This window comes from Trachypithecus francoisi, unplaced genomic scaffold (assembly GCF_009764315.1).
Source record: "Trachypithecus francoisi isolate TF-2019V2 unplaced genomic scaffold, Tfra_2.0 Lachesis_group5, whole genome shotgun sequence".
Taxonomy (NCBI): domain Eukaryota; kingdom Metazoa; phylum Chordata; class Mammalia; order Primates; family Cercopithecidae; genus Trachypithecus; species Trachypithecus francoisi.
This window is the reverse complement of record NW_022681470.1, coordinates 141,989,908-142,005,660: the sequence shown is the minus strand read 5'-3', so window position 1 is coordinate 142,005,660 and position 15,753 is coordinate 141,989,908. Positions and strand designations below refer to the sequence as shown.

The 15,753-nt window shown below is 53.3% G+C and overlaps 1 protein-coding gene across 4 annotated transcripts; it reads right to left on the bottom strand.

Annotated features, from left to right (window-relative positions):
* Positions 1 to 844: 844 nt before the first annotated feature.
* On the bottom strand, positions 845 to 14,697 carry FCER2 (Fc fragment of IgE receptor II). Of its 4 annotated transcripts, none has more exons than XM_033197090.1 (11): positions 14,557 to 14,697; positions 12,275 to 12,388; positions 11,304 to 11,417; positions 10,920 to 10,973; positions 10,088 to 10,150; positions 9,798 to 9,860; positions 9,575 to 9,637; positions 9,348 to 9,437; positions 2,385 to 2,536; positions 2,137 to 2,243; positions 845 to 1,430 (listed from the first exon to the last, which is right to left on the bottom strand). In XM_033197090.1, exons 2-11 carry the CDS (start codon positions 12,294 to 12,296, stop codon positions 1,319 to 1,321), a joined length of 840 nt encoding a protein of 279 aa, XP_033052981.1. In that variant the 5' UTR covers positions 12,297 to 12,388; positions 14,557 to 14,697; the 3' UTR covers positions 845 to 1,318. The 4 variants fall into 4 exon arrangements, with proteins under 4 accessions (XP_033052981.1, XP_033052978.1, XP_033052977.1 ...); XM_033197087.1 differs by having other exon boundaries at positions 845 to 1,417; XM_033197086.1 differs by having other exon boundaries at positions 1,075 to 1,417; positions 14,561 to 14,697.
* Positions 14,698 to 15,753: the final 1,056 nt, after the last annotated feature.

Below are 15,753 nucleotides of genomic sequence, written 5' to 3'. Positions count from 1 at the left end.
TTCACTATGTTGGCCAGGCTGGTCTCGAACTCCTGGTCTCAAGTGATCAGCCCACTTCAGCCTCCCAAAGTGCTGAGATTACAGGCATGAGCCACCATGTCTGCTTGCTCCCAATTTTCTTTTTTTTCTTTTTCTTTTTTTTTTAGTTGGGGTCTCACTCTGTCGCCCAGGCTGGAGTGCAGTGGCACAATCTGGGATCACTGCAACCTCTGCCTCCCAGGTTCAAGCACTTCTCCTGCCTCAGCCTCCTGAGTAGCTAGGATTACAGGTATGTGCCACCACGCCCAGTGAATTTTGTATTTTTTTGTTTTTTTGTTTTTTGAGATGGAGTCTCGCTCTGTCGCCCAGGCTGGAGTGCAGTGGCACAATCTCCGCTCACTACAAGCTCCGCCTCCTGGGTTCACGCCATTCTTCTGCCTCAGCCTCCCCAGCAGCTGGGACTACAGGCGCCTGCCACCACGCCCGGGCTAGTTTTTTGTATTTTTAGTAGAGACGGGGTTTCACCGTGTTAGCCAGGATGGCCTCAATCTCCTGACCTTGTGATCTGCCCGCCTCAGCCTCCCAAAGTGCTGGGATTACAGGCATGAGCCACTGCGCCTGGCCGAATTTTTGTATTTTTAATAGAGCTGGAGTGTTGCCATGCTGGTCAGGCTGGTCTCGAACTCCTGACCTCAGATGATTCGCCTGCCTTGGCCTCCCAAAGTGCTGGAATTACAGGCATGAGCCACCACGGCCGGACAAAGATCTGATGTCCCAACCTTCAAAGGTGGTCTCAGGCATCAGACTCTGGAATTCCCAGCTGCCACGTGCCATACCCAGAGACCAGACCCAGCCAGGCCTCCAAGAAGGAGACAAATGTGGGGGCCCATCACTGCCCCATTTTATTGATGCAGGCTGGACAGGAGGACTCGCCACCTGAGCTGGGGTACTGAGGTCCTGGGGTGCTGAGGACATGGGGCTGCATCTGGAGAGGGTGGTGTTTGGGGGCACTCCCATGTGGAGAGGAAGCTGTTGGGGGACATTCCTGGGAAGGCAGGGGCCACAGAGGAGCCAGAGATGTATCAGCTGCCTCTGTTTGGGTGGCAGAAAATGTCATGGGGATCTTTCAGCCACAAAGAGGCGTTTAGGCCGTGGTTGGGGGTCTTCAGGGTCTCACTCTAGGCCTGGCTGTATCCATGCTCAAGAGTGGAGAGGGGCAGAGGGGGCAGGCAGGCGGCCGTCAGGGCTTGATCTTGATTCGGGTCCCAGGGACTCTGTGGAACCTTCACTGGCTGGCGGCGCACACGTGGCCAGCCGGTCGCACACCCAGGCGCCCAGCTTACGGTCGCAGAAGGCGTTGTTCCAGTGACTGGAGCCCCGCATCATCACACAGTCCTTGCCCTGGCTCTGGCTGGTGGGCTCCCCTGGAGCCCAGTTGCTGGAGCAAAAGGCTTTGGGGTCAGGGAATGGGGCAGGGAGAAGGGGCCCAGTTCCTCGCAGCCTGGACACAGCCCTCTGAGTCTGCACCCACCCTTCTCACCCCAGGTTCCTCCACCCTGAGTCTGTGCCTGGGGACCTGTACTTCATTTTGGTGCCCCATACCCTGTAGCCCAAGACTCACCCTTATTTTATTTATTTATTTTTGTTGTTGTTGTTTAGACAGAATCGCTTTGTCGCCCAGGCTGGAGTGCAGTGCGTGATCTCGGCTCATTGCAACCTCCACCTCCTGGGTTCAAGTGATTCTCCTGCCTCAGCTTCCCAAATAGCTGGGATTACAGGCACCCGCCACCATGTCTGGCTAATTTTTGTATTTTTAGTAGAGAGGGGTTTCGCCATGTTGACCAGGCTGGTCTTGAACTCCTGGCAGGTGATCCACCCACCTCGGCCTCCCATAGTGCTGGGATGACAGGCAAGAGCCACCCTGCCTGGCCAAGACTCACCCTTCTAATCTGTGCCCCTTCCTCTATATCTCCTCCTCCAGGTCAGAGAAGCCTTGGCCAGGTCCCCCCACCCCCACTGGCATCATCCTCCTCCCCTGCACCCTACAGACCCTTCTCTCTGAGCCCTCACCCGTTTCCCGGTGCAGTTTATTCAGGGAGCTCCTCCCTCCACCGTATTTCCGCCTCCTCCCCTGGATCCCAGAGGCCTCCTCCTCACCTGTAGTCCACGGGGCTCCCATCCACCCAGATAAACTCCCCCTTCAGGTTCAAGTTCCGAAGGCCAATCCAGGAGCCGGTGTGGCTGGCATGCTTGGTCAGGAAGTCCTGGGGGGCAGGACGGGGCTGGAGGACTGGAGACATGTGCCCGGGGCCTTCCAGCCCACTTCGAGAGGTTGGGTAGAGTGGGAGGGGGGGTCCCTCCACCTTCGCCGTGCTGCCCACCACCTCTGCAGAGCTCGGGCCCACCTGCTCCTCCGGGCTGTGGATGCTGACCAGCTGCCCCTCCATGTCCTCACAGGCGTACCGGGCGTGGAGCCACTGCTTGGTGCCCTTGCCGAAGTAGTAGCACTTCCGTTGGAAATTGATCCACTTTTCAGGGCACATGTTGCACACAAAGCCTGGGGTGGAGAAGAGGCTCAGGCGTGGTGCCAAGGGAGGTGCCGTGGGCACCCTGGGCAGAGTAGGTGGCGGTGCCTCTCCTAGGGCCACTCCTGGGGTTCCGGCTAAAAGCAGACGCACCGCAGGGCCTAACAGACGGCCTCCTGGGTTCTGTTCTTTGCTGGAGCTGTGATGCCGACCAGTTCCATAGCAGAAGCACCTCAGCCACCGTGGCCACAAACACCTTCACGGTTAGCAGAGCACGGTGTCGACCATCAACACCTCAACCACCGTCAGCATCTCCACAAACACCTCATGGCCAGAAGCAACACAAGCACCAACACTGTCACCACACATTCAGGTCCAACATGGTCAACACCATGCCACAAACACACTCTCGTCCAACAACACTTCAACCACTGTCATCACCACAGACACCTCCCAGCTAGAGGTTCCTCAACCACCAGCACCATCACCACAGACGCATTCACGTCCAGCAACACTTCAACCACCGTTATCAGCACAGACACCTCACAGCTAGAGGCCCCTCACCATCAACACCATGGCCACAAACACACTCATGTCCAGTAATATTTCTTTTTCTTTCTTTTTTTTTTTTTTGAGACAGAGTCTCGCTCTGTTGCCCAGGCTAGAGTGCAGAGGCGTGATCTTGGCTCACTGCAAGCTCTGCCTCCCGGGTTCAAGCGGTTCTTCTGCCTCAGTATCCTGAGTAGCTGGGATTACAGGTGCCCACCACCATGCCCTGCTAATTTTTGTATTTTTGGTAGAGGCGGGGTTTCACGATGTTAGTCAGGCTGGTCTCGAACTCCTGACCTCAGGTGATCTGCCTGCCTCAGCCTCCCAAAGTGCTGGGATTACAGGCGTGAGCCACCGCACCTGGCCCAATAATATTTCAACCACTGTCATCACCACAGACACCTCACAGCTAGAAATCCTTGAACCATCAACACCACGACCACAGACACATTCATATCCAACAAGAGTTCAACCACTGTCATCACCACAGACACCTCACAGCTAGAAGCCCCTCAACCATCAACACCATGACCGGAAACGCATTCATGTCCAACAACACTTAAACCACCATCGCCACAAGCACCACCATGGCCAGCAGCCCTTCCATTGTCATTCTCATCACCTTAAATCCACCATGGCTTGGGAACTCTTCAATCACCAACGCCATGACCACATCACCAGCTCCACAGCCAGCAGCACCTTGGCCACAAATCCCATCACCACAAATGCTTCACAGTGAGCAGAGCAGCAATCACTAACACCATCGCCATCAACACCCTAGTTAGAAGTGCCTCAACTGCCACCAACATCACCATCAATCCATCCATGGCGAGCAACACTTCAATCCCCAACATTACCACCACATCCCAGTTCCACAGCCAGCAGCACCTCAGCCACAAGCACCATTGCCAACAGCACTTTGACCACCCTCATCACCTCAAACGCCTCATGCCAGGAGCACTTCAACCACCAACACCAGCACCACAAATAGCACATGGCCAAAAATGCCACCAACACCATCATCACAAATGCCTCACAGCCAGCTGAACATCAGTCACCAACATCATCTCCACAAACGCCTCCTCAACAACTATTATCATCACCATAAATACACCCATAGCCAGCAACACCCCAGTCACCAACACCATGACCACATCACCAGTTCCACAGCCAGCAACATTGCAACCGCAAACACTGTCACCACAAATACCTCACAACTAGAAGCACCTCAACCACCAGCACTATCACCACAAATGCATTCACGTCTATCAACACATCAACTACCAACACCATCACCACAAACACATTCACGTCCATCAACACATCAGCTACCAACACCATCGCCACAAACACATTCACGTCCGTCAACACATCAACTACCAACACCATCGCCACAAACACATTCACGTCCGTCAGCACATCAACTACCAACACCAGCGCCACGAACACATTCACGTCTGTCAGCACATCAACTACCAACACCAGCGCCACGAACACATTCATGTCCATCAACACATCAACTACCAACGCCAGCACCACGAACATATTCACATACATCAACACATCAACTGCCAACATCATCATTGCAAACACATTCATGTCCATCAACACATCAACTACCAACACCATCACCACAAACACATTCATGTCCAACAACACATCAACTACCAACATCATTGCCATGAATGCATTCATATCCAACAACACGTAAACCACTAACACTGTCACCACAAACACCTTATAGCCAGCAGCATGCCAATCACAAACACTATCGCCATCAACACCTCATGGTTAACAACACCTCAGCTGATGCCAAAGTCACCACAAACACTTCATGGCCAGAAGCAGTTCAACCACCAACACCATCATTATAAATATACTCTTGACCATCAGTGCTTCAAGTGCTGACACCATTACCATCAGTACATCCATGGCCAGCAGTACTTCAATCACCAGCACCATGGTCAGCAGCAAGTCAGCCACCATCACTGTCACCACAAACACATTCATATCCAACAACACTTCAACCACCATCATCAGCACAAACACCTTGTGGCCAACAGTGCCTCAGCCACCAACCACATCATGACTGACACCTCATGGCCAGCAGCACTTCAACCACCAACAGACGCCTCCAAGGTCAGCAACACCTTAATCACTGATATCATTATCAGAGGCACCCACCACCAGCAGTGACTTATCTCCACCACCCACACCACAGCCAACACCATCTTTACCAACCACACCAACCATGTCTTCATCACCAGCACTAACAGCAAAACCAGTGCTGTGGCCAAGTCCACCAGCAATTACTTTCCCGAAGCACCATCCCCACCAACAGCCCTGGTCATCATCCCTGGCAGTACCCCCCAAATCAGCACTCTTAGTCAATGTCTGGGAAATTGAAATGATTTTCTTCCAGTGGGAGGCTTTGGTCAGAAGAGCCAATGGGATTGTAAGACTAGGTCCCATAATCCTTCAATATGGTCTCTTTCTCCCCTTCCCTCCACCCCAAGGAGACTCCCAGACATTGTTGCTATCACCTCCCAGGTGGGAGGTCAAACCCACTCTTACTGGATCAAATCTTTCTTGCTTCAAAATAGATTTTCAGCAGTGGTGGGCACCTGTAATCCTAGCTACTTGGGAGGCTGAGGCAGGAGGATCGCTTGAGCCCAGGAGTTTGAGACTAGCCTGGGCAACATAGCAAAAACCTGCTTTAAGAAAGTCGGTTTTCCTATAGTGATATGTAGGGAGGGTTCCACTACACGTAGTCAGATGTTTTTTGTTTTGTTTTGTTTTGTTTTGTTTTCAGACAGAGTCTTGCTCTGTCTCCCAGGCTGGAGTGCAGTGGTGCTATCTCGGCTCACTGCAACCTCCACCTCCTGGGTTCAAGTGATTCTCCTGCCTCAGCCTCCTGAGTAGTTGGGACTACAGGCGTCCACCACCACGCTCGGCTAATTTTTGTATTTTTAGTAGAGATGGGGTTTCACCATGTTGGTCAGGCTGGTCTCGAACTCCTGACCTCAGGTGATCTACCTGCCTCAGCCTCCCAAAGTGCTGGGATTACAGGCGTGAGCCACTGTGCCCACCCTCACGTGGTCAGATTCTTCTAAGGGGCTTAGGGTCTGCAGTAGCTTGAGTCGGATTGCTTCTCACCCATGCAATGGTAACCAGTACTCAGTCCTCTGGAGGTACAGCGTTAAAACAGGAAGAGGTGGCCAGGTGCAGTGGCTCGTACTTGTAATCCCAGTGATTTGGGAGGCCAAGACGAGAGGATCACTTGACCCCAGGAGTTTGAGGCCGTAGTGAGCCATGATTGTGCCACTGCACTCCAGCCTTGGTGACAGAACCAGGCCCTGTCTCTAAACGACAACAAAAACAACAAAAACCCAAACTCCCAAAACCAGGAAGAGGACATTTCTGAGCCCTTAAAGAAAACTTCAGGGGGAGGTGTCTTGGTTGGTTGTTACACAGTCACCCAGAGACAACCTCAGACCTGGGCTCAGATCCCAGGCTGTGGGGCTGGATTTGGAGGAGACTTCAGGGACTCCGGAAGAATTAGGAGGTGAGCTGTCAGAAGTAGTCGTGGTCCAGAGTACTCTTCCCTTGCGCCTTTCCCTGAGGGACCACACTGAGGTTTCTGGCTGGGATTCCCAAAGCCAGCTCACATCCCGGGGACGGGACTCCAGCTCACATCCCAGGGGACAGGACTCCAGCTCACATCCTGGGGACGGGACTCCAGCTCACATCCCGGGGACGGGACTCCAGCTCACATCCCAGGGGACGGGACTCCAGCTCACATCCCGGGGACGGGACTCCAGCTCACATCCCGGGGACAGGACTCCGTCACACCAAGCGCAGAAACTTCCTCTTCTCTGCCCCAGTTAGGACAGCTGGGGCTTCCCAGAGGTCAAAGACCAAAAATCAAGGGTAGGGGCATTGGCTGGGGGAATGGTAGGGCTGTAAAACCCCGGTTCCCACCCTGCATTAACATTTTTTTTTCTTTAGAGGCAAGGTCCTACTCTGTTGCCCAGGCTGGAGTGCAGGGGCTCAATCCTGGCTCACCGCAGCCTCAAACTCTTGGGCTCAAGTGATCCTCCCACCTCAGCCTCCCGAGTAGATGAGACTACAGGTACACATCACCACATCTGGCTAAGTTTTTCATTTTTTTGTTGAGGCAGGATTTGGCTGTGTTGCCTAGGCTGATCTTAAACTCCTGGACTCAAGTGCTCCTCCTGCCTCGGCCTCCCAAAGTGCTGGGATTACAGGCGTGAGCCAGTGCACCTGGTCCCTACCCCACCTTAAGGGTACAGTGACTGAATGTCTGCTCTCTCTGCAGCCTGCTAACCTCCTGGGGTCAACACTGCCTCCATTACTGCCACCCCTGGGAAAGAGGCCACCATCTCCACTGTCTCATCACGGCAGACAGTACCCCTGTCCAGCTCCCTGACCTGGTCAATCTACCAGGAGGGCCGTGTGTGTGAGAATCCTACTAATGACTCCTCACTGGGGTACATCAGGCAGAGGACAACAGCAGGGAGATCCCAGCTAGGGTCAACACTGGACTGCTTTAACCCAGAAGAGAAAAAAAATTGTAGGAGCCTCCAAATCTGTGAAAGGACTCAATTGGAATCAGAAAGGGCATTCCTGCCAGGCAAGATGGCTCATGCCTGTAATCTCAGCATTTTGGGAGGTGGAGGCAAGAGGATTGCTGGAGCCCAGGAGTTCAGGAACAGCCTGGGCAACATAGCAAGATCCTGTTGCTACAAAAAATAAAAAAATTAGCTAGGGCCAGGTGCAATGACTCATGCCTGTAATCCCAGCACTTTGGGAGACTGAGGCAGAAGGATCGCTGGAGTCCAGGAGTTCAAGACCAACCTGGGTAACATAGGGAGACCCCATGGCTACAGGAAAATAAAAAAATTAGCCTGGTGTGGTGGCACACACTTGTAGTCTCAGCTACTCTGGAAGCTGAGGTGGGAGGATCGCTTGAGCCCAGGAGTTGGAGGTTGCAGTAAACTATGATTGCACCACTGCATTTCAGCCTGGGCAAAAGAGCAAGACTCCACCTCTTTTTTTTTTTTTTTTTTTGAGACAGAGTCTCGTTTTGTTGCCGAGGCTGGAGTGCAGTGGTGCAAAGAAAGCATGATCTCGGCTCGCTGCAACCGCTGCCTCCTGGGTTCAAGCGATTCTTGTGCCTCAGCCTCCCAAGTAGCTGGGATTATGAATGTCTGCCACCATGCCTGGCTAATTTTTTTTTAATTTTTATTGAGATGGAGTCTCGCTCTGTTGCCATCCTGCAGTGCAGTGGCGCGATCTCGGCTCACTGCAATCTCCACCTCCCGGGTTCAAGCAATTCTCCCTGTCTCAGCCTCCTGAGTAGCTGGGACTACAGGAGCGTGCCACTACACCCAGCTGATTTTTGTAGTTTTATTAGAGATGGGGGTTTTATCATGTTGGTCAGACTGGTCTCGAACTCCTGACCTCAAATAATCCACCTGCCTTGACCTCCCAAAGTGCTGGGATCCCAGGCGTGAGCCACCGTGCCCAGCTTATTTTTGTATTTTTGTTATTGTTGTTGTTGTTTGTTTTTTTTTGAGACGGAGTCTCGCTCTGTTGCCCAGGCTGGAGTGCAGTGGCACAATCTTGGCTCACTGCAAGCTCCGCCTCCCGGGTCCACGCCATTCTTCTGCCTCAGCCTCCCAAGCAGCTGGGACTACAGGCGCCCGCCACTAAGCCCGGCTATTTTTTTTTTTTTTGTATTTTTAGTAGAGATGGGGTTTCACCATGTTAGCCTGACCTCCTGACCTCGTGATCCACCCGCCTCAACCTCCCAAAGTACTGGGATTACAGGCGTGAGCCACCGCGCCGGCTTCATTTTTATATTTTTAGTAGAGACGGGGTTTCACCACATTGGTTAGGCTGGTCTCGAGCTCCTGAACTCACATGATCCACCCACCTCGGCCTCTCAAAATGCTGGAATTACAGGTGCGAGCCACCGCGCCCAGCTAAGAACCCTTCTCTTAAAAAATAAAATAAGGGTGTTTTATGTATGCCCCATGTGTCCTGCCCCATCGGAAACCTAGTCCTATTTCTGTCGTCACGCACACTTCTGCCTTGCATCCAAGCACACTCCCTACCCCGTGCTTTGTGTCCCTTGATGACACTTGGGTCACACAAATGTATAGACATGCTGCCTCATGTCACATATGCGTGCCGTCATTCACGTTTGCCAACACACCCGAGCCCCTGGTGCGGTCACGCGCCATCCTGAGCCGAGACTCATACACTCACCATTGGACACCTGCAGCTCCATCCGTAGCTTCATCACTTCCTCCCGGAGTCTTTCCAGCAAATCTGAAGCTGCGTTCCTCTCGTTCAATTCTTGGGGATTCGACAGGGGGCGGTGCTCAGAGACCGACTGGCAGGCCCCTCCTTGTCCGTTCCCTCTCCCACTGCCCCATCCCCTCCCCCACTGCCCCATCCCCTCCCCCACTGCCCCATCCCCTCCCAAGCCTCACCCTGGGACTTGAAGCTGCTCAGATCTGCTTGAAGCCCATTCAGGTTCCAGGACAGCTCCGAGTCTGTTGTGCGTAGGAGCACAGGGCTGGTCTCAGGGAGGATGTGTACAGGCCAAGGGCACCCGCCAAGCCTGGCCCCCCAGCCTCACGGTTCCCCAGGGCTCCAAGACACTCCCTCCTTCCCACTCAATCTGGCTCCATACCCCCGATCCCAGTCTCTCACCCTGAGATTTCAATCTCTGCTGTTCAGCTCGAAGTTCCTCCAGGTCCTGCCAAATCTGCGTGGCTGTTTGCAGGGGAGGGGGCTTTGTGGTCAGCAGGTCCTCACTGTCTCCCCCATCTACCCCTACCCATCCCCTGGCCTCTGCCTGGGTTCTTAAAGCCACCTGCTCAGTTTGCAGTTCCCGGGCGTTGGGGGTGGGGTACAATGAGTCTTAATGCTCTGGGTCCAGGAAGTCATCCAAGACCCCCTCGCCTTTCCCCCCTGCAACCCCCACTGCAGGGGTCACTCACACTGGGATTTTTGCGCCATCTGGTCACCATGGTGTCTTTCCAAGTTCTTGGAAACTTGAGAGACTGGAGCGGCGGGAGAGAAGAGATATCCCAGGAACCTCAAAGGCGGGTCCTTGGACCCCGCCCATGCCCCAGGCTCAGGGACCCTCTCACATAGTCACAACAGCTGCTGTTGCTGTTTGTTCATTTACTGGGGCAGCAGGAGTGTACTCAGGAAGATATATGCAAGAATATAATGAACCTGTGTACCTTTCCCTCACCCAGGATTAACTATAAAAGCAGTAGGCAACTATCAGAACACTTCACAAATTTTAGAGCTTGTTTCTGTCTCATGGCACTGAAATTATGCCCATTTTACAGATGAGGAAATGGAGGCACAAAGCAGTTACAAACTCCTTATGCTACAGATGCTTAAGGCTGCCCGACTTACAATGGCTCAACTTACAATAGCTCGAGTTACAATGGCTTGACTTTACAATGGTCTGAAACCAATATGCATTTAGTGGAAACCTTACTTCTCTTGCAATTCTGGGCAGTGGTAGGGAGCCAAAGCCTTTAGCCAGCCACACAGTTTTAACTTACACTATTTTTAACGTACTATGGGCTTACGGGGACATAACCCCATTGCAAGCAGAAGAGCATCTGTATTAAGATGCTATCAGGCACTTTTCCAAGCTTCCCTGGGTCCCCGCCTTCCCTAGGACAGGGATCAACTTAGGCTGACCTTCAGTTCCTTAGCGAGGGGACACTGAGGCTCAGAGAGGAGCGGGATGAGAGCTGGGCGTCCTAACCCTCACCGCCCCCTCCCACCTCCACCTTGACCCCTTCCTACCGTTCCGGGCAGCCCTCTCTTCCAGCTGTTTTACAGTCTGTGTGGTGTCCCAGTCTGGGGAGGGGGAGAGAAGAGGAGTAGAGAGTGGGGATTGTCAGTACCCCCACCTGCCTGCACCCTATCTCCCAGCTGGGGATGGAGGTCTTGGGTATAAACCATGGAGGTGCTGAAAGGATGGAGGACAGGGATGCTGGGTTAGGGGTGACAGGCTCTGGGGAGTGGGGCATGGGAAAGGGCTGGCAGTGCCAAGGTGGAAGGAAGGATGGGAGAACTGGGCTTTCAAAGGTGCGTTGGGCTCCCCAGGCTCTGAGATGGGGATGTGGGAGGGAACACAGAAGAGCCCCGTGAGTTGCGGGGACCACATGGGGCTGGGGATGTCCTCACGCCACAGGAGAAGGAGAGTCAGCAGCCCGGCCCACAGAGCAGCGGTCACCAGCCCCAGCAGCACGATCTGAGTCCTGCGCCTGCAACACCGCTTCCTGGGAAGCTCCTCGATCTCTGCCAGGGGTGGAGGGACTGACTATGGGTGCAGGGCGAAGCTGGATACTGGCCCTGCCCGTCTCCCCATTACCCAGAGCCCACACTGAAGCAGAGGGTCTCAGTGGACCCCTAGCTCCATTTGCACAGCTTCCTTACCTGACTTAGATCTGGGTCACTCTCCACAGAGACAGATCTGGGACCAAGAGCTAAGACTCCCTCAGTCCCCACAACCAATGCCAGACCCCCAGCCTTACTTCCAGAAGACCAGTTCCTGCTTTTTCCTTCCCCTCTGACCCCCAGTGCCCACCCTGATACCTCTGCACCTGTCCCCAACCCAGAGTCCCTTCCCTAAAACCAGGACACTGAGTCCCAGTTCTTCCCCAACATCGGAGCCACTCCCCAGCCGCTTTCCCAGGTGTCATGCAACATCCAGACCTCCAAAGCTCTCCCAGACCCCACCCAAAGGTCTATCTGGATGTCCCACCCCAAGCCCCTGGCCCTCTGCACTCACCCTGGCTTGGAGGATTCATTATGCTAAATTCTGCTTGTTCCAAGTTCCTGTTCTACTTGGCCTCTGACTCTATTGGGCTCCCAGCTTCCTAGCTGGAGCCGTTTGGTGTTTTTCTCTTTCTTTTTCTTTTTTTGTTATGAGGGTGTTGAGTCAAAAAAAGGAGGGGCCCTCAATTTTCCACTCCTTCCTGGCTCTGCACCAGGAAAGTCAGTCCGGCCTCACCTCCTTACTCATACCAGTCACTTTCTCAGAAATTCACCTCTTTTCCAGAGAGGGACTGGGGAGCCCCCCTTCTCTCCTGGGTGAAAGGCAGTCGGTAAGGGTCATTGCTTCTGCCAGTGTTAGAACCAGAGAGTCCTCCTACCTGAATATTGACCTTCCTCCATGGCGGTCCTCCTTGGATTCTCCCGAAGATGGGGCACTCACTCCCTGACAACGCAGTCCACTCAGCGGGCACTGTCACAGCTCTGGCCGGGATCTGGGTTTTAATGATGGTTAGGGTGAGGCATCAAACCCTAGTTGCCAGCGCAGGGTAGCATCTGGGACTTGGGGGGACTCAGTGACTATCTGCTGATTTTGGTTAGTCTACAATCTGGACTCACTAGCGTAGTTAACGGGGAGACACAGCTGGTGTGGAGAGAGAGCAGCCTGAGATCAGAAGTGGGGCAACCCCAGAGTCCATCACACTTGAGCTACACAGCAGGTGCACCCATGAGATCTTGACAAATGGCTTAATTAGCCTGGAAACTTCTTTCCTCATTCGTAAAATGATGATACTGGGAACACCTATACTGTGGGTTGGTGATCTGTGCTAAAAATATCACCAGCTTTTATTATAATTGCCTTGCCTGTGCACCCTCAGCCGAGGATTCAGCCTCAGTTTTCCCCTCTGTAAAATGAGCTGATGACAGCACCCAACTCATGAGGCCAAGATAGGATCCAATGAGATCACAGCATACCTGAGGCTTTTGGTGCGGGGCTGTGCGCAGTGGGTCTTCAGATTCTAAACGTTTATGAAGCATCTACTCTTAGCCACGTCCCACTGGGAAATGCTAAGAGCCCATAACCCAGGCCTCAGCCTTCTCCTCTGCCAGTGTCCCCAGGGCATCTGTAAAGTGCTCTGACTTTATTTATTTATTTGTTTATTTATGTATTTTTTGAAATGGAGTCTCCCTCTCTTGCCCAGGCTGGAGTGCAGGGGCACGATCTCAGCTCACTGCAACCTCCGCCTCCTGGGTTTGAATGATTCTCCTGCCTCAGCCTCCCTAGTAGCTGGGACTACAGGCACATGCCACCACGCCAGGCTAATTTTTGTATTTTTAGTAGAGACGGGGTTTCACTATGTTGGCCAGGCTGGTCTCAAACTCCTGACTTCATGATCCACCCACCTCAGGCTCCCAAAGTGCAGGAATTACAGGCGTGAGCCACTGTGCATGGCCTATTTTTTTAATTTTTTGAGATGGAGTCTTACTCTGTTGCCCAGGCTGGAGTGCAGTGGCACCATCTTGGCTTACTGCAACATCTACCTCCCGGGTTCAAGCAATTATCCTCTTTTAGCCTCCCAAGCAGCTAGGATTACAGATGCCCACCACCACACCTGGCTAACTTTTGTATTTTAGTGGAGACAGGGTTTCGCCATATGGATCAGGCTGGTCTCGAACTCCTGACCTCAGGTGATCTGCCCGCTTCAGCCTCCCAAAGTGCTGGGATTACAGGCTTAAGCCATTGCACCTGACCAAGTCCTCTGACTTTAAAGCATCTAGTATGTGCTGAGGAGCATGGAACTTGGGGTCTTTTAGGTCTGGAGGTCACTGGCTACCTTCTTTCGCTGCCTGACTGTAGGCAAGTCCCTTCTCTCGGAGCCTCAGGGAGGTGGGGTGTGGGCGGCCAGGCTCTGATTAGCTGCAGCTCAAGCTGGCCCTTTTGACATTGTGAGAGGAGCCCAGAGGTGTCACCATTCTGGGACTGGGAGTGTCCACGGAGGCAGCCGGACAGACCTGAGCCCGAGTCCTGGCTTCTCCCTGGACGAGCAGCTCAGTTTGCTCATCTGTTAATTGGGACTATTCAAAGCAACAGCACACAGTAGGTGCTCAGTATATCTACTAGCAGGATGCTGGGGGAGTGTCCTCATTCTGTGGGGCCTCTCTCAATGGAACAGAGGTACCAAGAGGGTAAGTGATTTATCCCCATCACGCAATGGTGGGACTAAGACTCAAACCCGGGACACTTGACCTGGGAGCCTATTTGCTCAATCATCCGCAGACAGAATCTCATAGTGGGGTATCTACGGGTGAGTGCCGGTTGGCAGGATCCCAACTCCAGACCGTCCTTCTACCCCAAAAGCTCCTGCCTTTGCCTAGAGCCTTCCATGGCTCCCCAGGGCCCTCTATGATCGGCCCAGCACACTCACCAAGCTCATCTCAGACCAGATGGCCTGTTTTCACTTCCCCAAATCAGGGACCCGAATGCCTCGAGATTCTGTCCACAATGCGGCCCCCACCCCCACTCCCACCGCCCACCACCTCCCTTCTCTGGCTGTGACCTCCTCCTGCTCATCCCTTGAGGCTCAGCCAAAGGTCATTTTTTTCCAAGGGCGCTTCGATCTCCACTTCCCATGGCCAACCCCCGACACACACAGATACGTACTCACTTAGTGGAGTTTGGAGCCTGTGTCTGTCCTCCTAGTGTGTTGGGGTCGACCAGAGAGATTGGCAGGGACCGTCAGGGACAAAGGTTTAAGGAGGAAGAAAGACACTTTCTTCTGAAAGTAGAGCCATGACAGCTTCTATTTTCGTGTTTTTTTTTTTTTTTTTTTTTTTTTTTTTGAGACGGAGTCTCGCTCTGTCGCCCAGCTGAGTGCTGTGGCAGGATCTCGGCTCACTGCAAGCTCCGCCTCCCGGGTTCACGCCATTCTCCTGCCTCAGCCTCCCGAGCAGCTGGGACTACAGGCGCCCACCACCCGCCCGGCTAGTTTTTGTATTTTTAGTAGAGACGGGGTTTCACGTGTTAGCCAGGATGGTCTCGATCTCCTGACCTCGTGATCCACGACCGGCCTCCCAAAGTGTGGGATACAGGCTTGAGCCACCGCGCCCGGCCAACAGCTTCTATTTTCATAGACTAAATATAAGCTTGCCGCCGGATAACATTACACGCATGGCCTCTCCTGGTGCTCCCCACACCCCGGTGAAGTCCGTGTTATTATTATCTCCATTTCTCAGGTAAGAGAATCGGGTGAAAACCAGAGCTGTTAAGCAGCAAGTTCCCACAGGGCTGAAGGAGGTGAGCGGTAGCATCAAGATTTGAACCAGGGTTATTGCACACGGAATCATTATACCACTATGGCCGATCACAGAGGACCCTGGGGAGCCATGGAAGGCTCTAGGCAGAGGCAGGACCTCTTGGGTTAGAAGGACGGCCTGGAGTTTGGATCTTGGCAGCCAACACTTACCAGCAGACACACCCCACCATGAGATTATGTCTCTTGATGATTGAGCAAATAGGCTCCCGGGTCAAATGTCCCAAGTTGGAGTCCCAGTAAGAAAAAAGGGAAGAGGAGAGACAGGCAGAGGAAGGGAAGAAAAAGACAGAAGGAAGGAGAAGGAGAAAGGAGGAGCAGGAGGGAAGGAGAGAAGGGGGAAAAGAAAGATACATGAGATAATATTCAGGTCAAATATGGACAATTTTGGCTGGGCATGGTGGCTCACATCTGTAATCCCAGCACTTTGGGAGGCTGAGGTGGGAGGATCACTTGAACCCGGGAGGCAGAGGTTGCAGTGAGCCAAGATCGCGCCATTGCATTCCAGCCTGGGCAACAAGAACGAAATTCCGTCTCAAAAAAAAAAA

What these genes read in the sequence shown, in the direction of transcription:
- FCER2 (XM_033197087.1), bottom strand. Translation starts at nt 12,296, where the DNA reads ATGGAGGAAGGTCAATATTCAG. An exon ending in GGAGCTGCAGGTGTCCAATG is followed by an intron (nt 2,537 to 9,347) that starts GTGAGTGTATGA and finishes TCTCCACCCCAG; the next exon opens with GCTTTGTGTGCAACATGTGC. An exon ending in GGGAGCCCCGTGGACTACAG is followed by an intron (nt 1,418 to 2,136) that starts GTGAGGAGGAGG and finishes CTTTTGCTCCAG; the next exon opens with CAACTGGGCTCCAGGGGAGC.